Source organism: Pseudorasbora parva, chromosome 9 (assembly GCF_024679245.1).
Source record: "Pseudorasbora parva isolate DD20220531a chromosome 9, ASM2467924v1, whole genome shotgun sequence".
Classification (NCBI taxonomy): domain Eukaryota; kingdom Metazoa; phylum Chordata; class Actinopteri; order Cypriniformes; family Gobionidae; genus Pseudorasbora; species Pseudorasbora parva.
The window spans coordinates 864655-888606 of NC_090180.1; the positions used below are offsets into that span (position 1 = coordinate 864655).

The 23952-nt window shown below is 43.2% G+C and overlaps 1 protein-coding gene across 1 annotated transcript in view; it reads right to left on the reverse strand.

Annotated features, from left to right (window-relative positions):
* Positions 1 to 8925: 8925 nt before the first annotated feature.
* Positions 8926 to 23952, reverse strand: part of lamc1 (laminin, gamma 1) — a 100440-nt gene continuing 85413 nt past the window's right edge. Inside the window, exons 17-28 of the mRNA XM_067453466.1 lie at positions 22425 to 22603; positions 22190 to 22346; positions 20007 to 20212; positions 19823 to 19902; positions 19602 to 19739; positions 18984 to 19128; positions 18747 to 18896; positions 14166 to 14280; positions 12929 to 13128; positions 11348 to 11506; positions 11163 to 11262; positions 8926 to 9389 (exon numbers count right to left, since the gene is read on the reverse strand). Coding sequence (XP_067309567.1) covers positions 9133 to 9389; positions 11163 to 11262; positions 11348 to 11506; positions 12929 to 13128; positions 14166 to 14280; positions 18747 to 18896; positions 18984 to 19128; positions 19602 to 19739; positions 19823 to 19902; positions 20007 to 20212; positions 22190 to 22346; positions 22425 to 22603 — 1886 coding nt within the window. The 3' untranslated portion in view covers positions 8926 to 9132. The remainder of the gene's footprint in view (positions 9390 to 11162; positions 11263 to 11347; positions 11507 to 12928; positions 13129 to 14165; positions 14281 to 18746; positions 18897 to 18983; positions 19129 to 19601; positions 19740 to 19822; positions 19903 to 20006; positions 20213 to 22189; positions 22347 to 22424; positions 22604 to 23952) is intronic.

A 23952-nucleotide genomic window follows, 5' to 3' on the forward strand; every position in this document is an offset into this window, starting at 1 on the left:
TTTGTGGCCAGCAGATGAATGAACGTCTAGTCTAATGTGACCTGCAGTGAATCACTGGATACTGTGCCACTGAATCATGTGACGTTTGCCATCTTGAAGATGAGTAGTAAATAAAGAGCCATTCGATCTCTGACCGTTGCTTAGATATCAAAACCACAGCCGTCATCAAAATACCGGAGCGAGCTGAACAGCTCTGGAATAATCAGCCAAATATTCCACTCATGAGAAATCTGGAGCCTCGGGCCGTGAATCTGCAATGGCTACGCCCTGAGTTCTGCAGGAGGAAAGCTGGGCTGAGTCAGAGCTGTCTCAGCGACGCTTCACCAAACACACCCAAACATCACACACTATCACACACACCTTGTTCCTCACACAGATGCAGAGCCGCACCTAAACCTCTGCAGGTAAACATGCTCATACTCCTTCCCTCCGGCCACAGAGAACAGTGTCTGTGAAGCACACCTCAACACCACACCCTCTCACACACACACACACACACACACACACACACACACACACACACACACACACACACACGTTTGTTTTTGTGAAATGTAAGGACATTCCATAGGCATAATGGTTTTTATACCAGAAACCGTATATATTCTATCCCCTTACACTGCCCTGCCCCTAAACCTACCCATCACAGGAAGCAGTGTTTAGCAGAAGCACCTTTTGATCTGACACAGCCACGAGTCTTTCTGGTAAAGATGCAACACGTTTTCCACCGCTGGATTTGGGGATCCTCTGCCATTCCTCCTGCAGATCCTCTCCAATTCTGTCAGGTTGGATGGTAAATGTTGGTCGACCGCCATTTTCAGCTCTCTCCAGAGATGCTCAATTGGGTTTAAGTCAGGGTTCTGGCTCGGCCAATCATGAACAGTCTCAGAGTTGTTGTGAAGCCACTCCTCCGTTATTTTAGCTGTGCTTTGGGTCATTGTCTTGTTGGAAGCTGAACCTTCAGCCCAGTCTGAGGTCCTGAGCACTCTGGAGAAGGTTTTCGTCCAGGATATCCCTGTTCTTGGCCACATTCATCTTTCCCTCGATTGCAACCAGTCGTCCTGTCCCAGCAGCTGAAAAACACCCCACAGCATTATGCTGCCGCCACCATTCTTCACTGCTGGGACTGTATTGGGCAGGTGATATTTTTCTCCACACATACTGCTCAGAATTAAGGCCAAAAAGTTCTATCTTGGTCTCATCAGACCAGAGAATCTTATTTCTCACTATCTTGGAGTCCTTCAGGTGTTTTTTAGCAAACTTTCATTTGTCTCGCTCTGAGGAGAGGCTTCCGTCGGCGTCGGCCCACTCTGCCATAAAGCCCCGACTGGTGGAGGGCTGCAGTGATGGTTGACTTTCTCCATCTCTGCATCTCTGGAGCTCAGCCACAGTGATCCTTGTGTTCTTTTTCACCTTTCTCACCAAGGCTCTTCTCCACCGATAGCTCAGTTTAACCGGACGGCCAGCTCTAGGAAGGGTTCTGGTCGTCCCAAACGTCTTCCATTTGAGGATTATGGAGGCCACTGTGCTCTTAGGAACCTTAAGAGCAGCAGAAATGTTTCTGTAACCTTGGCCAGATCTCTGCCTTGCCACAATTCTGTCTCTGAGCTCTTCAGGCAGTTCCTTTGACCTCATGATTCTCATTTCCTCTGACCTGCACTGTGAGCTGTAAGGTCTGATATAGACAGGTGTGTGGCTTTCCTAATCAAGTCCAATCAGTATAATCAAACACAGCTGGACTCAGACGAAGGTGTAGAATCATTTTAAGGATGATCAGAAGAAATGGACAGCACCTGAGTTAAATATATGAGTGTCACAGCACAGGGTCTGAATACTTAGGGCCATGTGATATTTCAGTTTTTCTTTTTTAATAAATCTGCAATGTCAACAATTCTGTGTTTTTCTGTCAATATGGGGCGCTGTGTGTACATTAATGACAAAAAATAACTTATTTTAGCAAATGGCTGCAATATATCAAAGACTGAAAAATGTAAAGGGGTCTGAATACTTTCCGTACCCACTGTATGTGCTCCATCAATGCCAATAAAGGACCTTCATTTGAAGAGCGAGCTGGTCTTCTTCAGGCAGATGTTTGCTATTGCAATAAACAGAAACTTAACTTTAATCAAATGACCATAAAAATGACGAACTCGCTTGACTGGACTCTGCTAGTTCTCTTCAGTAGTCCTCCGTCTGGTGGATTGAGAGAAAAGCACTCTTTATTTCTTTTTTTAGAGGCATGACTTCCAGCATATTAAAAGAGGCTCTTATGTCAAAGATGGAAATGACTTTTGGAGGTCTTTAAAGCCCAAACTGGCACAATGCGTTTCATTATGTGTCTAGCTGACATTTTGTACTTCCAGACTGTTGTGGAAGAGAAAAACACATTGAATGAAGTGTGACGAGTATGATGATGAAGATAATGATGATGAAGAGCGCCGAGTCATGGCGAAGGCTTCTGAAATCGCTATAGTGCTGATTTTGTGTCTCATGAGCGAGTCTGTCTGTAATACTGACCAAGATTTGGTAATGACTGTGTCATTTCCTGAGCAGCAATAAAGACATGTTTATGGCACTGCTATTATGATATGAATTTAACATTTAATCAGTGAATAGCAAAGAATCAATCCGGGATCCAGAGACCCACAGGACACGAGCTGCTATAGGGGGCAATTCTGAGACTAATATTATTTTACTAAATATATTTATAAGGGTTATTAAAGTCAGCATTTTATTTAAATATACACTAAAAGTTTGGGGTTAGTACGATTGTTTAATAAAAGTATATCTCTTATGCTCACCAAGGCTGCATTTAGTTAATCAGAAATACAGTAAAAGAATATTAATGTGAAATATTATAAAAATTGTAATAAGCTTTTGGTCTCATTTTAATGTCTTACTAACAATAAGAAAAACAGTTGTTAAAGTATTAATGAATTAATAAAAACACAACGGTTCATTGTTCATGTTAGTTTATTAACTGTTGACAACTTTTGATTTTTAATAACAAGTAAATGCTGAATGAACTAAGATTAATAAATGTCTAAGAAGTATTATGCTTTAGTTCATGTTAACAAAACCTTATTGTGAACATTATTTATTAATGTGATGGCAAAGATGAATTTTCCTTTGCTCATCATTCCTCCAGTCTTCAGAAATTATTCTCATATGCTGATTTGTTCCTCAAGAAATAGTTCTTATTTTTATTATTGTTAAGCAGACTATTTATTTATTTTATTTTTTTGGAAAACGTGATACATCTTGAATTTTATTCAAATGACTGCAAGAAATAAAAAACAATTCAGTCTATATTAAATATTTAGATCTTGTACAGTTTAAATGTTTAACACACACTCACCTAAAGGATTATTAGGAACACACACTAATTCTGTGTTTGACCCTTTCTCCTCCAGAACTGCCTTAATTCTCCGTGGCATTGATCAACAAGCTGCTGAAAGCAGTCTTTAGAAATGTCGGCCCATATTGATAGGAGAGCATCTTGCAGTTGATGGAGATTTGTGGGATGCACATCCAGGGCACGAAGCTCCCGTTCCACCACATCCCAAAGATGCTCTATTGGGTTGAGATCTGGGGACTGTGGCGGCCATTTTAGTTCAGTCGACTCATTGGCATGTTCAAGAAACCAATCTGAAATGATTGGAGCTTTGTGACATGGTGCATTATCCTGCTGGAAGTAGCCATCAGAGGATGGGGACATGTTGGTCATAAAGGGATGGACATGGTCAGAAACAATGCTCAGGTAGGCCGTGGCATTTAAACGATGCCCAATTGGCACTAAGGGGCCTAAAGTGTGCCAGGAAAACATCCCCCACACCATTACACCACCACCACCAGCCTGCACAGTGGGAACAAGGCATGCTGGATCCATGTTCTCATTCTGTTTACGCCAAATTCTGACTCTACCATCTGAATGTCTCAACAGAAATCGAGACTCATCAGACCAGGCAACATTTCTCCAGTCTTCAACTGTCCAATTTTGGTGAGCTTGTGCAAATTGTCGCCTCTTTTTCCTATTTGTAGTGGAGATGAGTGGTCCCCGGTGGGGTCTTCTGCTGGTGTAGCCCATCCGCCTCAAGGTTGTGTGTGTTGTGGCTTCACAAATGCTTTGCTGCATACCTCGGTTGTAACGAGTGGTTATTTCAGTCAAAGTTGCTCTTCTATCAGCTTGAATCAGTCGGCCCATTCTCCTCTGACCTCGAGCATCAACAAGGCATTTTCTCCCACAGGACTGCTGCAGACTGGATGCTCTTCCCTTTTCACACCATTCTTTGTAAACCCTAGAAATGGTTGTGTGTGTAAATCCCAGTAACTGAGCAGATTGTGAAATACTCAGACCGGCCCGTCTGGCACCAACAACCATGCCACGCTCAAAACGGCTTAAATCACCTTTCTTTCCCATTCTGACATTCAGTTTGGAGTTCAGGAGATTGTCTTGACCAGGACCACACCCCTAAATGCACTGAAGAACTGCCATGTGATTGGCTGATTAGATAACTGCATTAATGAGAAATTGAACAGGTGTTCCTAATAATCCTTTAGGTGAGTGTAAAAATATATATATACAGTCAAACCTACATTTATTCAGACAACATCTCACATTATCAGATTATCGGCTATAGTTTATAAAATGTCAGATAACCGATAGAAAGGGATGTAATGGATTATAATCATCCGATCAGCGGTTAGATTTAAGATAATAGGCTACCAGTTTAGCTTGACTAATGAGCAAGCTTCATTTAGCTCAGTCTGTGGGGTCAAAGGTCATCAGTTTTAGTCTGTATGAAGTGTGTGTGTGTGTGTATAATCTGACTTTGATGTGAGGAGAGCAGAATAGAGATGAACTATAGAGTCCTCACACACTACAGGAACATCACATCCGTGTCTGAAGCAGGTCTGGATTGACATGTTTAGTTTTTCTTGACCTCAATTTTGAAAACCATCAAAACTAGTTTAACCCCTAATTTACATGCATTAACATTTCAAAATGCATAGTTTAGTATGATTTATAAGCCGTTTTCCTCATGGGGACCAAAAAAGATTCCTGCACTAAAAAATGCCGGGTCAAAAACAACTCAAGTTTGGTTGAAAATGGACAAACCCTACGGTTGGGTAAGTTTTAGCCCAGTGATTGGGTTGTTTTAGCCCAGCGATTGGGTTGTTTTAGCCCAGCGGTTGGGTAAGTTTTAGCCCAGTGGTTGGGTTGTTTTAGCCCAGCGACTGGGTTGTTTTAGCCCAGCGGTTGGGTAAGTTTTAGCCCAGTGGTTGGGTTGTTTTAGCCCAGCAATTGGGGTTGTTTTAGCCCAGCGGTTGGGTTGCTTTAGCCCAGCGACTGGGTTGTTTTAGCCCAGCGACTGGGTTGTTTTAGCCCAGCAATTGGGGTTGTTTTAGCCCAGTGGTTGGGTTGCTTTAGCACAGCCACTGGGTTGTTTTAGCCCAGCGGTTGGGTAAGTTTTAGCCCAGCGGTTGGGTTATTTTAGCCCAGCGATTGGGTTGTTTTAGCCCAGCGGTTGGGTAAGTTTTAGCCCAGCGATTGGGTTGTTTTAGCCCAGCGATTGGGTTGTTTTAGCCCAGCGACTGGGTTGTTTTAGCCCAGCGACTGGGTTGTTTTAGCCCAGCGACTGGGTTGTTTTAGCCCAGCGGTTGGGTAAGTTTTAGCCCAGCGGTTGGGTTATTTTAGCCCAGCAATTGGGTTGTTTTAGCCCAGCGACTGGTTTGTTTTAACCCGGCGGTTGGGTAAGTTTTAGCCCGGCGGTTGGGCAAGTTTTAGCCCAGTGATTGGGTTGGTTTAGCCCAGCGATTGGGTTGTTTTAGCCCAGCGACTGGGTTGTTTTAGCCCGGCGGTTGGGTAAGTTTTAGCCCAGCAATTGGGTTGTTTTAGCCCAGCGGTTGGGTAAGTTTTAGCCCAGCGATTGGGTTGTTTTAGCCCAGCGACTGGGTTGTTTTAGCCCAGCGACTGGGTTGTTTTAGCCCAGCGACTGGGTTGTTTTAGCCCTGAGAGTGGGTTGTTTTAGCCCAGCGATTGAGATGTTTAGCCCAATGAATGAGTTGTTTTAGCCCAGCGATTGAGATGTTTAGCCCAATGAATGAGTTGTTTTAGCCCTGAGAGTGGGTTGTTTTAGCCCAGCGATTGAGATGTTTAGCCCAATGAATAAGTTGTTTTAGCCCAGCGATTGGGTTGTTTTAGCCCTGCGGTTGTCAAATGTTTGCCCAACGTGCTGGATCGTTTTATTTAACTCAATTATTGTTTAATAATGACTAAATGGCTGGCTTAAAATTAACCCAAAATAGGTTGAAAATTACAAATCAGACATGATTACTAGAGGCATATTATTAATAAAGAATTTAACAAATGTTTATAGTTTTATTATTATTCATTAAACATTAATAAATGTTCATTTCCAACACACTTTGCACACACTTTCATTTAAGCGAGAAATAATAATTTTTAAACAATAGTTGGGTTAAAAAAAACTACCCAAGCAAACATTTAACAACCACTGGATTAAAACAACCCAAGCGCAGGGTTTGTCCATTTTCAACCAAACTTGGGTTGTTTTTAACCCCACAATTTTTTAGATTGTAGTATTATTGAACGTTTAATCCTCACAACGTGTAGGGAACACCACACACACAACTTGTAATCCACAGTGACAATGAAGCAGAATAACACACAGCTGAATCCTGTAATAACCACTGTTTATTATTCAAATGTTACGATCGAATTTACAGGCAAATGGGTAACAAGCAGAGGTGTGTCAGGTCCTGTGAGTGTGTTTATGAACGCCTTGAGCTTTAGAAACCATTACACTCTCTAGAACCAAAGGACCACATAAAGACTTGTGCAGCAAACACATACTCTAACTGTAGAACAGCACATCACAAATACTTGATACATTATAAATTAAAAATACTGTTTTATACATAAACGTGTAGGTGTTGCACTTATGTCCGCAGTGGTAGAGTGGGGAGGTCTATAATACGTCTGATGTTTTATAGTGGCTCTTTCCATAGTCGAATCTCACGGCGTGACCGGAAATAACTCCGAATAAGACTGAAGGAACTACGGATACGGCAACGGGAAATGTGCCAAACCATCCACCTTAAACTTAAGATGCAAAGGCCACAATTAGAGGAGTATGTCCAAGTTTAGGCACTAGCAACACGTGATTAAGCTTACCATCTCAAGTAAAGCAAATCATTCCGATAAATATGAAATATTAGAGACGTGTGGATGTTCAGACATGATTGGGGAGTGTACAAGTTAAAGGGTCAAGACATTACGCATCACCATCCGCCGAAAATGAACCACAAATCAAATTAAAGATAGAGCTATGATGCAACACTGAGCCGTGTATACAGGCAAGCGTATTATACCACAGAACATATTATATATATATATAATTATATATATTATGCAGAAGTTTTGGCTGATTTACAATGCAGAAAATGCTCTTCTTACTTAGGATTTTTGTCTTGTTTCTAGTCAAAATATCTAAAAATGTTTACATTACAAAACATTTACTACACAAATAGAAATTATTGTCTTGTTTTGGGGAAAATAACTCAAAATGAAGAGAGTTTTTGCTTAAAATAAGATAAATAATCTGCCAATGGGGTGAGAAAAATAATCTTAATTCAAACAGAAAACAAGATTATTTTTCTCACCCCATTGGCAGATTATTTATCTTATTTTAAGCAAAAACTCTCTTCATTTTGAGTTATTTTCCCCCAAAACAAGACAATTACTTTTGCTCGTCTAGTAAATACTTCTTGTTGTAAGAATGTTTAGATGTTTGGACTAGAAACAAGACAGAAATACTGAGGAAGAAGAGCATCTTCAGCAGTGTTAGTGTTTTCTCACGAACGAACCGATGAGGTGGGCTGGTTAGATTTAAAAATCAGCCGCTCCTGAATCAATTAAGCATATTTACACAAATAACAGTTCCTCAACTCTATATTATAATAAAAAAGAAGAAAAAAAAAATCAAAAACAAACATTCACACAAAAATATAACATTTGAAATAATTATTAGCACCAGTGTATCAGATAAAAGTCTTGCTACGCCAATGTACAAAGTTGCATAGTGTTGAGTTTTGCTCATGTTAATGTGATTCGATCTGTAATAAGCAGCAGCGTCTGAAAATAACACACACATTAAACTGCAATGATGAGATCAGCGGAGCCATGCGGGGACTTCAGTACTGAGCGATTTATATACACACGAGCTGAAATACTGTATTCACGCGTACGGCGCACATTATCGGTACCAAACGGAGCACGAGGGGCGAAAGCAGATCAAGATTCCTTCACTGTTAGCGCGGAGCGATAGCGTTACCGATGATGATGTACACTAGCTTAGGTAGCGCACTTCCCCTGATTATAACGCACGATTCTGATCCATCAGAGACGTCTGAGAGGAAGAGCTGGAGGAGGTGCAGTCATGTGGGATCAAGGCCTCTAAAAGCTGGCTATAGCACACACACACACACACACACACACACACACACACACACACACACACACACACACACAAATACGCACAAACACACGCGGCTGGTGAGCGCCATTGCTTGGAGTTCTCTTCATGTAGCAAAAAATTAAAAGCTGCTGTTGTCTTCTGTTTGTAAAACATGATTTTGAAGAAATGTGTAGAAACATAAACAAACAATAACCTAATAAAAGGAAATAAAATGCGAGTAAAAGCATTTGAAATGAAAAAGGCTGTTTTGGTTGCGGGTGGTGTGGGGCACGGGGATGGAGGAGTGTATGGAGGAGGATGGAGTAGTGTATGGAGGAGGAGGATGGAGGAGTGTATGGAGGAGGATGGAGGAGGAGGATGGAGGAGTGTATGGAGGAGGGAGGAGCTTATCGAGGAGGATGGAGAAGTGTACGGAGGAGTGTATGGAGGAGCTTATCGAGGAGGCTGGAGAAGTGTATGGAGGAGGAGGGTGGAGGAGTGTATGGAGGATGGTGGAGGAGGATTGAGGGAGTGTATGGAGGAGTGTATGGAGGAGGAGAGTGGAGGAGTGTATGGAGGAGGAGGATGGAGGAGTGTATGGAGGAGGATGGTGGAGGAGTGTATGGCAGGCGTAGCGCGGGCGTAGCGGAGGTCAAGGCGTCTCCAGAGACGGCGTGTTGAAGCAGCCTTCAGGCAGAGTGTTCTTGATGTCGTTCAGGTTAGCGATGTCCGCTCGGATCTCTCGGATCTGCCGATCGTAATCGGTGATCAGGTCCTCCTGGCTCTTGGCCACATCGGTCAGCTCCTTCAGCTTCCTGTCCAGCTCACTGCCGGTCATCTTATCCTTGGCCTCTTTCAGAGCGGTATCAATCTGGTTCAGCTTGCTCAGGTCCACCTTATCAATGTTGCCTGAAACAGCATACAGGGCTGTTATAATTGTGTGTGTGTGTACACACACATAAACCATACATACACACACACACACATTAACACACACACATTCATGCATGCATACACACATATATACATACCATACATACACAGACATGCACATGCATGAATGAACTCGCACAAGCACACACACGAACACACATGAACGAACACGCACAAGCACGAACATGCAGACGCACGCACACACACGTACGAACACGAGCACGCAAGAACAAGAACACGAACGAACACGAGCACGCACAAACACGAGCACGCACAAACACGAGCACGCACGAGCACGCACGAACACGAGCACGCACGAACACGAGCACGCACGAACACGAGCACGCACGAACACGAGCACGCACGAACACGAGCACGCAAGAACACGAGCACGCACGAACACGAGCACGCACGAACACGAGCACGCACGAACACGAGCACGCACGAACACGAGCACGCACGAACACGAGCACGCAAGAACACGAGCACGCACGAACACGAGCACGCACGAACACGAGCACGCACGAACACGAGCACGCACGAACACGAGCACGCACGAACACGAGCACGCACGAACACGAGCACGCAAGAACACGAGCACGCACGAACACGAGCACGCACGAACACGAGCACGCAAGAACACGAGCACGCAAGAACACGAGCACGCAAGAACACGAGCACGTACGAACACGAGCACGCAAGAACAAGAACGAACACGAGCACGCAAGAACAAGAACACGAACGAACACGAGCACGCACGAACACGCACGAACACGAGCACGCACGAACACGCACGAAGACACGCACGCACGCACGCACGAACGCACGCACGCACGAACACACGCACGCACGAACACACGCACGCACGAACACGCACGAACGAACACACGCACGAACGAACACACGCACGAACGAACACACGCACGAACGAACACACGCACGCACGAACACACGCACGCACGAACACACGCACGAACACACGCACGCACGCACGAACACACGCACGCACGCACGAAACACACGCACGCACGAACACACGCACGAACGAACACACGCACGAACACACGCACGAACGAACACACGCACGAACACACGCACGCACGCACGAAACACACGCACGCACGAACACACGCACGAACGAACACACGCACGAACGAACACACGCACGAACGAACACACGCACGCACGAACAGACGCACGCACGAACACACAGACGCACGAACACACAGACGCACGAACACACAGACGCACGAACACACAGACGAACGAACAGACGCACGAACGAACAGACGCACGCACGAACACACAGACGCACGAACACACAGACGCACGAACACACAGACGCACGAACACACAGACGAACGAACAGACGCACGAACGAACAGACGCACGCACGAACAGACGCACGAACGAACACACGCACGAACAAGCACATACACATGCATAGATACACACACACACGCATATACACATACATGCACTTATATACTCATACATACACACAAATATATACATTAATTTATATATTTTTATAGTTTTCCTTGTAATCGTTAATTTTTTATTTCAAATGTATTTAAATTAATAAGAACAATTTGTAATAGTTTGAGTTAACACTCGCAATAACTGGAAAAATATGATAACGATATCTCTGATCTGACTGAGGAAGAGTGATGGACCTCACATGACACACTTCAAGCTCAGAATGCTAAACGCAGAAAGGAGAATGATTGGCTATGGTATCCGTCTTACCGAGCTGGCTTAATAAGTCGTTGATTGTGTTCAGCACGGTCCTGACAGCATTTTTGGCTTTCCTGGCATTGCCCTCGGCTTCTTTAGCGTTATCAGACGCCTGTGAAGAACAGCAGAGTTAACACACACACACACACACAGAGCCAGCAGTGAGCTATTAGAGGGACGCTAAGAGCATAGCCCACCATGGACGCCATCATCATGTCAGCATCCGCCTCGGCCTTCTTCTTCTGCAGCTCGTTCTCCGCTGCTGTCAGCTGGTCCATCATACTGTTCACTTCTCCATCCAGTGCCATAGTGTCCTCAAAGGCCTTTTCTGCTTCGGCCTTAGTCTTCGCAGAGCCCTGATTAACAAAATGCAAATAAAGGAGTTTAGTATATATAGGCACTGTGGTGTGAGGCTGTGGTGAGGCTGTGGTGAGGCATGGTGTGAGGCTGTGGTGAGGCATGGTGTGAGGCTGTGGTGAGGCATGGTGTGAGGCTGTGGTGAGGCGTGGTGTGAGGCTGTGGTGAGGCTGTGGTGAGGCGTGGTGTGAGGCTGTGGTGAGGCTGTGGTGAGGCGTGGTGTGAGGCTGTGGTGAGGCGTGGTGTGAGGCTGTGGTGAGGCTGTGGTGAGGCGTGGTGTGAGGCTGTGGTGAGGCGTGGTGTGAGGCTGTGGTGAGGCATGGTGTGAGGCTGTGGTGAGGCTGTGGTGAGGCTGTGGTGAGGCGTGGTGTGAGGCTGTGGTGAGGCATGGTGTGAGGCTGTGGTGAGGCTGTGGTGAGGCTGTGGTGTGAGGCTGTGGTGAGGCTGTGGTGAGGCGTGGTGTGAGGCTGTGGTGAGGCGTGGTGTGAGGCTGTGGCGTGGCTGTGGTAAGGCTGTGGTGTGACTGTGGTGAGGCGTGGTGAGGGGCTGTGGCATGGCTGTGGTGTGGCTGTGGTGAGGCGTGGTGAGGGGCTGTGGCAAGGCTGTGGTGAGGCTGTGGCATGGCTGTGGTGTGGCTGTGGTGTGGCGTGGTGAGGGCCTGTGGCATGGCTGTGGTGTGGCTGTGGCATGGCTGTGGTGTGGCTGTGGTAAGGCTGTGGTGTGGCTGTGGCAAGGCTGTGGTGTGGCTGTGGTGAGGGGCTGTGGCATGGCTGTGGTGTGGCTTTGGTGAGGCGTGGTGAGGGGCTGTGGCAAGGCTGTGGTGAGGCTGTGGCATGGCTGTGGTGTGGCTGTGGTGTGGCGTGGTGAGGGCCTGTGGCATGGCTGTGGTGTGGCTGTGGCATGGCTGTGGTGTGGCTGTGGTAAGGCTGTGGTGTGGCTGTGGCAAGGCTGTGGTGTGGCTGTGGTGAGGGGCTGTGGCATGGCTGTGGTGTGGCTTTGGTGAGGCGTGGTGAGGGGCTGTGGCAAGGCTGTGGTGAGGCTGTGGTGAGGCGTGGTGAGGGGCTGTGGCATGGCTGTGGTGTGGCTGTGGTGAGGGGCTGTGGCATGGCTGTGGTGTGGCTGTGGTGAGGGGCTGTGGCATGGCTGTGGTGTGGCTGTGGTGAGGGGCTGTGGCATGGCTGTGGTGTGGCTGTGGTGAGGGGCTGTGGCGTGGCTGTGGTGTGGCTGTGGTGAGGGGCTGTGGCATGGCTGTGGTGTGGCTGTGGTGAGGGGCTGTGGTGTGGCTGTGGCGAGGCCGTGGTGTGGCTGTGGCATGGCTGTGGTTTAATGTTCTTCATCTGAACATGTTCTCAACTCTCAATGACTCTCAATGGTTTAATGTTCTCAACTCTCAACTTTAATGTTCTCAACTCAACATGTACCTTCTGTACGTCATTAGCGATTTTCTCCGCTTGCTCAGCCTTGTCCTTCGCATCTTTAGCGTCTGCCGCGGCGTTGCCTAAAGCCGCCTCAGCTCGCCGGGTCTTGTCATTGGCTTCATTGATTGTCGCATTGATTTCAGGGATTCGCCTCATGGCATCCTCAGCAGCAGTTTTATTGTCATTCACTCTCTTGTCGAAGTCTAAAAATGAGACACAAAAATGTATACATATCTAAATAAACAAATCAATATAATTAGTTTGAAATATATATTTATGATTTAACCCTTTATGGTACAGCATTGCCATATGGCAACAATTGATCTCTACCAATTTTATTGTTATTCAGAAAAAAAAAAAACCCAATACATTTCCCTGTGGGAATTAAAAGGGTAGGTCTTAGTGATGGTGTAAGAAATAATGTAAAGTAAGTCACATGTCTCCACAGTGGAACTGCAGTCGTGTATTTGGCATTGGGATTTTTATATAGATAGTAGCATCAACAATATGATAGCCGTTATTTATTTAATGTGTTTACTGTAGTTGTGAGTGTTTATGTATCGAAATTATTTCTTCTTTTCAGAAAACGAATACAGTGATATTTTTATGGTAGGGCGATGAGTGATGAGAGTGAGTTAATTATAGGGATTCAATTATAGGAAGCTACTTATTTCTGGTTTCCATGAGTCCCAAGTAAATCAATCAATCAATTTCTAAAAGAAACAAGCATTTAAATACAAAAGAAAATCATACATTTATAGAAAAAAACTTTTTGGACAATTTTTCCTATGGCAATGTTTACCTAAGTACTATTTTTTTCTTTTTTGGTTCGTATAATTGAATCCATTTCATGTAATAAAAACTTTTATTTAAAAGAAGATATTTTGAAGAATGTTTGCAACCAAAGCAGATTCACTATTATAGTATTTCCCTTGCTATGCTAGTGAAGGGTTGCTCTATCTGCTTCGGTTACAAACATTCTTCAAAATATCTTCTTTTGTGTTCAGCAGGAGAAAGAAACTCATACAGGTTTGGAGCAACATCAGGAGAGTAAATGAGGACCGAATTGTCATTTTTGGGTGAACTATCCCTTTAATATTTCATGTTCAGAACATAAAGCATCCCAATGTGGGTTAAATATTTCATTAGATGTTTTTTATTATATATATAATAAATCAAATATTTATTTTCTTTTTTGTATTATTATTGGAGAAAAAGATGCCCGGTGAAGAGGCCTCACCTCTGAGGTTGGTTAATATGTCCTGCGCTTCTTGGAAGGTAGATTTGCCTTTTTTTGCCGCTTCCTCAGCCAAAGCTTTCGCTGCATCTGCTCGAGCCAACAACTGATCGGCCGTCTGAGGAGAGGCAGACGACACACAACACACTCCTTAACCGGCTAACACTCCGACATTTACTGTTCATCAGCAACAGATTTACTTAGCATGACAAACAAATGCTCTTCTTATTCAGAAATGTTGTCTTGTTTCCAGTCTAAATATCTAACAATTCTTAAATCAAGATGCATTTACTAGATCAGTAAAACGATATACAATATTTTTTATTGTTTTGTTGAAAATAAAATCTAAATGAAGTGAGTTTTTGCTTAAAACAGGCGAAATGATCTGCCAATGGGGTGAGAGAAATAATCTTATTTCTGATTGAAATCTTGTTTCTTGTTTCCGTCCCAAACAGAAATAAGATTATTTTTCTCCCCCCCATTGGCAGATCATTTTGCCTGTTTTAAGCAAAAACTCTCTTCATTTAGATTTTTTTTCCCAGAAAACAAGCAAAAATATCTCATCTCAAAGAGTAACTTTACACTCGGAGCAGGTTTCATAAGCACGGAGAGCTCATGGTTCAGCTCTTTCATTAAAAGCATGACATTTAACTCGATCAGATTAGGATCTGGACTGTGAGGAGTGGCATCACTCGTCTCTCATCAGTCTCGGGGATATCTTGCATATTAAAGGGTTAATTCACCCACAAATGAAATGTCTGTCATTAACTCCTCTCCCTAATGTCGCTCCACACCCGTAAGACCTCCGCTCATCTTCACACACAGTTTAAGATATTTTATATTTATTGATTCAGGATTCGGATCGCCAATGTCACGTGATTTCAGCCGTTTGACACGCGATCCGAATCGCTGACTCATAACCGTTTGAATCTTTATTTGAGGATTGAACACAAACGCGAAAGAGAAGCCAATGCTGAATAAAGTCGTAGTTTTTGTTATTTAGGTTAGGTTACTTTTATTGTACCCGTAGGTAAATTTGTTTGTTTTACAGTGCAATGACTATGGCATCCAATACAAAAAACAAAAACACAACACAAAATACTCCACAACACATAAGGACAAAAAAAAAAAAAAAAAAAAAAAAAAAACAATGAATCATAAAACCCTAGTACAATATTTCTAAGAACCACCTCTACATTTTGTTAATCATGCTAATCGCATTTGGTATGAAGCTGCTCTTATATCTTTTTGTTCTACACCTTGGGACTTTATACCTCCTCGCAGACGGCAATAACTGAAACTCACTGTGCAGGGGATGGGAGTCGTCATGTAAGATTGAGAAGGCCATCCTTTGTAACTGTTTGGTATACAGGGATGCCACTCCTGGTTTGGAATCACCTATCAAACGGCCAGACCATTTTACTATCTGATCTAACTGATTTTTTGCCTTTAAGGATATCTGACCATACCATACTACAGTGGAGAAGGACAACACAGATTCAATAAAAGCATGATAAAACATTTTCATTATTGTTCGGTCAATATTAAACACAGATAATTTCCTTAGGCAATACAAACGCTGGTGCCCCTTTTTGCAAAGAGCCTCACAGTTCTTTTCAAAATTTAGTTTCTCATCAATAATAGTCCCAAGGTATTTGTATGATTGTACATACTCTATTGTTTGGCCTTTAATTGAGGTTGATTTACTCGGATGAGTACTTTTTCTAAAATCAATGATCATGTCCTTGGTCTTTGATATATTAAGCTGTAAGTAAGATTCCTCACACCAATTGACAAAGTCCTCAATAATTGGGCCATGTGAGGTCTCATTCTCTTTAAGTAAACTCAAAATAACTGAGTCATCCGCATACTTTATAATAATTCTATCATCATACATGCTTTGACACATATTTGTATATAAAATAAATAAAATTGGAGATAGCACACATCCTTGAGGAGACCCTGTAGAGGAACTCCTCTGTTCAGATAAGACACCATTTACTCTGACTCTCTGTGTTCTGTTAATTAAGAAATCCAAAATCCAACCCATCAAATTTTTGCTTAACACAAACTGATCTAAAAGCCTCTTGATTAAAATGTGTGGTTGGATTGTATTAAAAGCTGAAGAAAAATCAACAAATAAAAGTCTAGCATGGGTCCTCTGGCCATCCAAATGTCCTAATAGCAAATTTAGCATTGTGACTGTAGCGTCATGTACTCCTCTGTGAGGTCTATATGCAAACTGCATAGGGTCCAATTTATGTTCGGTCACCCTTAGGATCTCTGACCGCACCAATTTCTCAAAGATTTTCATTAAAATGGAAGTCAAAGCAACCGGCCTGAAATCATTAATCATCTTTGGACCACTACATTTAGGAACAGGGATGACCACTGCATCCTTCCAGAGAATCGGTACATGTTGTGTCTTCAGAGACTTATTATAAATATCATGAAATACAGGACTCAGTTCTTTTGCACATGACTTTAATAGTCTGCCACAGATGCTATCAGGACCAGGGCTTTTATTTGCTTTTACAAGTCTAAAAGCTTTTTCAACCTCCTGAAGGTCGATATTAAAATGCTGATCATCCACTAATTTAGAATTCAAATCCTGGATTTCTTTACTGAAATCCAAATTGTCAAAACGACAGTAAAAGTAATTTAGTGCATTTGCCAGTTCAAAATCAGAATTAAAACCATTTAAAGTAACCTGATTGCTGCAGTTTGAGTTCTGAAGGCCTACTATTGTTTTCATATTTGCCCATGCTGAGCCAGGATTTTTGGATGCCATCTTATTTTCTAATTTTTCCTTATAGCTTTGTTTAGCTTTAAGGATTTCAGTCTTCAAATCCTTAGTAGCCACATGTAAGTCCATAGTTGTTCCGTGTTTAAATGCAAATTTTTTCCTTTGTAAACAGGACTTTACTGATTTAGTAACCCAGGGCGTATTGTTGGAATAAATTTTGACCTTTTTACATGAGATTATCATGTCCCTGCAAAAAGCCATATATGAGCATGTGACATCCACCATTGAGTCCAAATCGTCACCACAGGCCTGTTTAAAAATGTCCCAATCTGTACAGCTGTAACAGTCTTGTAGACAGGACACATCATCTTCTGACCACACTCTGATGTCCTTAGTCACTGTTTTCTCCCTTTTTAAAACAGTCTTGTATATGGGCAACAGATGGACACAATTGTGATCTGACGAGCCCAAGGGGGCCAGAGGAATAGATTTGTATGCACTTTTCACCGATCCATAGCACAGATCTAAAGTCTTTCCCCGTCTGGTCGGACAGGAGACATACTGATGGAAAGTTTTAAGAGTCTGTTTTAGGGAAACATGATTAAAGTCACCAAGGATGAAATTTGGTGCCTCCGGTGAGATTGACTGCAGCCTCTGTACAACATCAAATACTGTACTAGTGGCCGACGCGGAGTTCGCCTTCGGGTGAATGTAAACTGTTGTAATAAAAATCTGAGGGAACTCTCGAGGTAGATAAAACGGTCTCAAGGACACCGATAAAAGTTCTACATCAGGCGTACAAATACGCTCTCTGACAGTAACACATGAGCAATATCGCTTGTTGACATACAAACATACCCCTCCTCCTTGGGTTTTCCCCGTCACCTTTGATAGTCGATCCAGACGAAAAGGGACTCCGAATCCATCCATACACAAATCGACATCCCGATCACACTCTGTGAGCCATGTTTCGGTAAATGCCATAATACAACAGTTCATAAAGTTCTTTTGGTAACGAACATTTCCTTGAAGCTCATCCACTTTGTTCCTCAGTGATTGTACATTTCCCATAATCATCGAAGGCAATGGAGCCCGGTTGAAACGCTGTTTCTTTAGGCGAGTTTTTACGCCGCCTCGTTTGCCCCTTTTCCTTTTCTTTACCGTGTCCCTTGCTTCCTGGTAATCCCTACGAATCGAATTTACATTCAACGTTAGATTTTCCCGAACTGCGTTGCTGTTCTTGAGCTGCAGCAATGTCTCTCTCGTATATGTTATCCTCCCTTGGCATAAAGCCCCGCAAGTTTTACCGGCGGCCATCCAGTACATCACCACAAGCCATAACGCAAAAAGATAAAAAACATCCATTTCGACTAAATATAAAACTTTAAGAGCACTCCTTCAGTAGAAACATAAAAAAAAAAAAAAAAAAAAAAAAAAAAAAAAAAAAAAAAAACGGATAAAAACATTTAGGACACTATATTTTTGGACCCAAATGTATTTTGGATGCTTCAAGAGACTCTAATTAACCCACTGATGTCTCATATGGACTACTGTGATGATGTTTTTATTCCCTTTCTGGACATGGACAGTATAGTGTGCATACACTTGCATACGCTCTCGGACTAAATATAAAATATCTTAAACTGTGTGTGAAGATGAACGGTGGTCTTACGGGTGTGGAGCGACATTAGGGAGAGGAGTTAATGACAGACAGTTCAGTTTTGGCTGAACTAACCCTTTAACCCTTTAATGTGAAACAGCAGCTCAACTCAATATTCTCAGAGCTAATCTCAAACAGCCAAGACAAAACAAGAACATAAAAGTCAAATCTCCTGTACCTGTTGCTCGGTCTTCCCTTTGTCCAGCAGTTTTCGGACCTCTGTCTCTTTGCCCCTCAGGTCTTCTCTCAGGTCGTTGTACTCCTTCTCTGTCTTATCTATCAGTTTGTCCAGGTCGGATGCCTCCTTCTTAATCTTATTAGCCTCATCCTGAGAGAAACACAATTCAGGAGGATTTGATTATCGATGCATGTGAGCCAAATCAGCCAGAATTAGAGACAGTTCTGAGATCAGCACCTCTAAGGTTTTGGTGTCGACTGGAGGTAAGCTGGTCAGGTTGGCGTAGATCTTCAGAGCTTTGCCTCCTGCCTCTTCCGCTTCTGCATGGACTTTAGCTGCTTGTTTCTCCAGGTTCTTGGCCAGATCTTTGGCTTCTACATATCTGAGCACATCACAGCATGATCGGTTAAAGCATGGCCATCTGCATTTAAAATCACTAATGTTTCAAAATACTGCCTCAAATCATCTCAAAATCTGATTATATAATTTATAATAAAACAATATAATAAAAAAAACATTACATATGAATAAATAAATAGAATAAATAAATAAATACAATGAAATAAATTAAATATAAAATAAAAAAATGAATAAATATTAATTAAATAAATAAATATAAAATTAAATAAATAACTAAATATAACATTAAATAATCAGAAAAAAAACAAAATTAAATAAAAAAATATAAATTAAATAAATAAAAAAGTATTAAATAAATAAATAAAATTAATATAAAATAAAATTAATTCATTAAATTATTAAATTAAATAAACAAATATAAAATGTATAAATAAATATAAAATATAAAATCTTCTCCTTGCTTTGAGAAAGGAAGTCGTATAAAATGTGACGTACTTTCTGTTGAGATCGTCGATGTCGCCGCTTGTCCTGTTTTCCCCATCGAGCGCCTTCTTCAGCATGTTATAAGCCTTCGTGGAAGTGTCATTGGCATCCTTCGCAATCTTTTCGATCTGATCCGCATCTGCTTTATGTCTGTGCAAAGAGCCCCAGAAAGGTTCAATAAAACTGTGGAAAAGACCGACTGAATAAACACTGACTGAAATACTTTAACTCACTTTTCTGAGAGTTTACGGGCTTCCTCTGCCAGAAGCGTCATGTTATTTGGATCTCCAGAGGTTGTGGGTATTTTAATATCCTATGGGAGGTCAAATAGGATGATTATTAATGAATATTAACTGCGATTAAGAGACGTTTTAATGAGCATTAGCTGAAGTTAGTGTAATATGACGCCTCTCTCACCACTTTGCTGATGGCCTCTTTGGCCTTATCCAGCTCTTCTCTAGCGGTGTTGATCAGGTTCTCTGCTTCTCGGACCCGGTTCCGCGCTCGGTCCGCCTGCGAGCCCGTATTGTCCACCGTGTTCTTTATATTCTGCAGTCGGTTCCACTGGGCGCTCAGGGTCTTGTTGATGTTGTTTAGACGGTCCAAAAGCCCTTTATCCACTTCTGTACGACAATAGAGAAAGATAACGGAATAATTCTGAATCAAATAGTTCTTATTTTATCTAGTTAAATGATTCGTTCACTTCAGAATGAACATCTCCTGATAGTTTCCTCATCCCAGATCTTTGTGTCTTCTTTCTTCAGTCTTTTGAGGAAAACATTCCAGGATTTTTCTCCTCATAATGGACTTCAATGGGAACCAACGGCTGAAGGTCCAAATCAATGAGGAAGAGCTTCAGAGACTCTGATGATCCCAGAAGAATAGAGTCTGATCCAGACTAACCATCACACATTCACAACACAAATAAATGGGGATGCACAATATTTATCAGACAGATAAATTATCTGGCGATATGGGTGAAAATGACGTAATTTTTAAGCAGACATGTTCAGTTTTTATTTGTACTGTCTGCTCTCTAACCAAATTAATTCATTACATGAGAAGAACTTAATTATCGGTATCAGAATCGGCCACGAGAAGGACTTAATTATTGGTTATCGTTATCCAAATCAGCCACGAGAAGGACTTAATTATCAGTCATCGGTATCAGTCACATGAAGGACTTACTTATCGGTATCATAATCAGCCACGATAAGGACTTAATTATTGGTTATCGGTATCAGAATCAGCCACAAGAAGGACTTAATTATCGGTTATCGGTATCAGAATCAGCCACAAGAAGGACTTAATTATCGGTTATCGGTATCAGAATCAGCCACAAGAAGGACTTAATTATCGGTTATCGGTATCAGAATCAGCCACAAGAAGGACTTAATTATCGGTTATCGGTATCAGAATCAGCCACAAGAAGGACTTCATTATCGGTTATCGGTATCAGAATCAGCCACAAGAAGGACTTCATTATCGGTTATCGGTATCAGAATCAGCCACAAGAAGGACTTCATTATCAGTTATCGGTATCAGAATAAACCACAAGAAGGACTTAATTATCGGTTATCGGTATCAGAATCAGCAACAAGAAGGACTTAATTATCGGTTATCGGTATCAGAATCAGCCACAAGAAGGACTTAATTATCGGTTATCGGTATCAGAATCAGCCACAAGAAGGACTTAATTATCGGTTATCGGTATCAGAATCAGCCACAAGAAGGACTTCATTATCGGTTATTGGTATCAGAATCAGCCACGATAAGGACTTCATTATCGGTTATTGGTATCAGAATCAGCCATGATAAGGACTTAATTATCGGTTATCGGTATCAGAATCAGCCACAAGAAGGACTTCATTATCGGTTATTGGTATCAGAATCAGCCACAAGAAGGACTTAATTATCGGTTATCGGTATCAGAATCAGCCACAAGAAGGACTTAATTATCGGTTATCGGTATCAGAATCAGCCACAAGAAGGACTTCATTATCGGTTATCGGTATCAGAATCAGCCACAAGAAGGACTTCATTATCGGTTATCGGTATCAGAATCAGCCACAAGAAGGACTTCATTACCGGTTATCGGTATCAGAATCAGCCACAAGAAGGACTTAATTATCGGTTATCGGAATCAGAATCAGCCACAAGAAGGACTTCATTATCGGTTATCGGTATCAGAATCAGCCACAAGAAGGACTTCATTATCGGTTATCGGTATCAGAATCAGCCACAAGAAGGACTTAATTATCGGTTATCGGTATCAGAATCAGCCACAAGAAGGACTTTATTATCGGTTATCAGAGCAGTGCAAGTCGAGCATCTGAGGTTAAAGTGTATAAATGTTTCTTAGTGTAGTAAATGTGTGATGTTTAGTCTGGATCAGACTCTATTCCTCAGGGATCATCAGAGTTTCTGAAGCTCTTCCTCATTGATTTGGACCTTCAGCCGTTGGTTCCCATTGAAGTCCATTATGAGGAGAAAAATCCTGGAATGTTTTCCTCAAAAAACTGAAGAAAGAAAGACACAAAGATCTGGGATGAGACGGGGTGAGGAAACCATCAGGTAAATGACCCCATGACAGACAATACCTTTGCTAGCCTGAGCCTCGTCCAGTAAGTCCATTATGGTCTTCTCTGCCTCCTTCAGTCGGTCCTCGAAGGCCTTGTCACTCACTGTATTCTCACTGTTGTCCAGATTATCGATCAGATTCTGCAGTTCCAGAAGCTTCTGTCTCTGCTGGTTCACCTGCTCAGAAAGAACACAGTGAAGCGGTGTCTCCTGTTATAAAGCCTAAGGTCCTGTGTCCATGAGAAGGCCTCACACCTTGTCTCTGACCAGGCTGTAGCAGTTTGGACACTGCTGGCATCCCGGAGTGGAGCGGTTGTAGAAGTAGTTCTCCTCACACATGTCACAGCGGCTTCCCACAAAGCCTGGGAGACACTGGCAGCGGCCATCCTCCTTACACTGAGCGGACTGAGAGCCTTCCGGGTCACAGTCACAAGCTGCAAACACACACCACGGGTCAGTGCGACAAATCACACACACCAGGGGTCAATGCAACAAATCACACACACCATGCGACAAATCACACACACACACAACGGGTCAGTGCGACAAATCACACACACCAGGGGTCAATGCAACAAATCACACACACCATGCGACAAAACACACACACACACAACGGGTCAGTGCGACTAATCACACACACACACAACGGGTCAGTGCGACTAATCACACACACCAGGGGTCAGTGCGACAAATCACACACACCACGGGTCAGTGCGACCAATCACACACACCACGGGTCAGTGCGACAAATCACACACACAACGGGTCAGTGCGACACATCACACACACACCAGGGGTCAGTGCGACAAATCACACACACCACGGGTCAGTGCGACCAATCACACACACCACGGGTCAGTGCGACAAATCACACACACAACGGGTCAGTGCGACACATCACACACACACCAGGGGTCAGTGCGACAAATCACACACACCACGGGTCAGTGCGACACATCACACACACACCAGGGGTCAGTGCGACAAATCACACACACCACGGGTCAGTGCGACAAATCACACACACCAGGGGTCAGTGCGACAAATCACACACACACACAACGGGTCAGTGCGACAAATCACACACACACACACACAACGGGTCAGTGCGACTAATCACACACACCAGGGGTCAGTGCGACAAATCACACACACCACGGGTCAGTGCGACTAATCACACACACCAGGGGTCAGTGCGACAAATCACACACACACACCACGGGTCAGTGCGACTAATCACACACACCAGGGGTCAGTGCGACAAATCACACACACAACGGGTCAGTGCGACAAATCACACACAACGGGTCAGTGCGACTAATCACACACACCAGGGGTCAGTCCGACAAATCACACACACACACCAGGGGTCAGTGCGACAAATCACACACACACACACGGGTCAGTGCGACTAATCACACACACCAGGGGTCAGTGCGACAAATCACACACACAACGGGTCAGTGCGACAAATCACACACACACACACGGGTCAGTGCGACAAATCACACACACACACCACGGGTCAGTGCGACAAATCACACACACCACGGGTCAGTGCGACAAATCACACACACAACGGGTCAGTGCGACAAATCACACACACAACGGGTCAGTTCGACAAATCACACACACACCAGGGGTCAGTGCGACAAATCACACACACACCAGGGGTCAGTGCGACAAATCACACACACACACACAACGGGTCCGTGCGACAAATCACACACACCACGGGTCAGTGCGACAAATCACACACACACACAACGGGTCAGTGTGA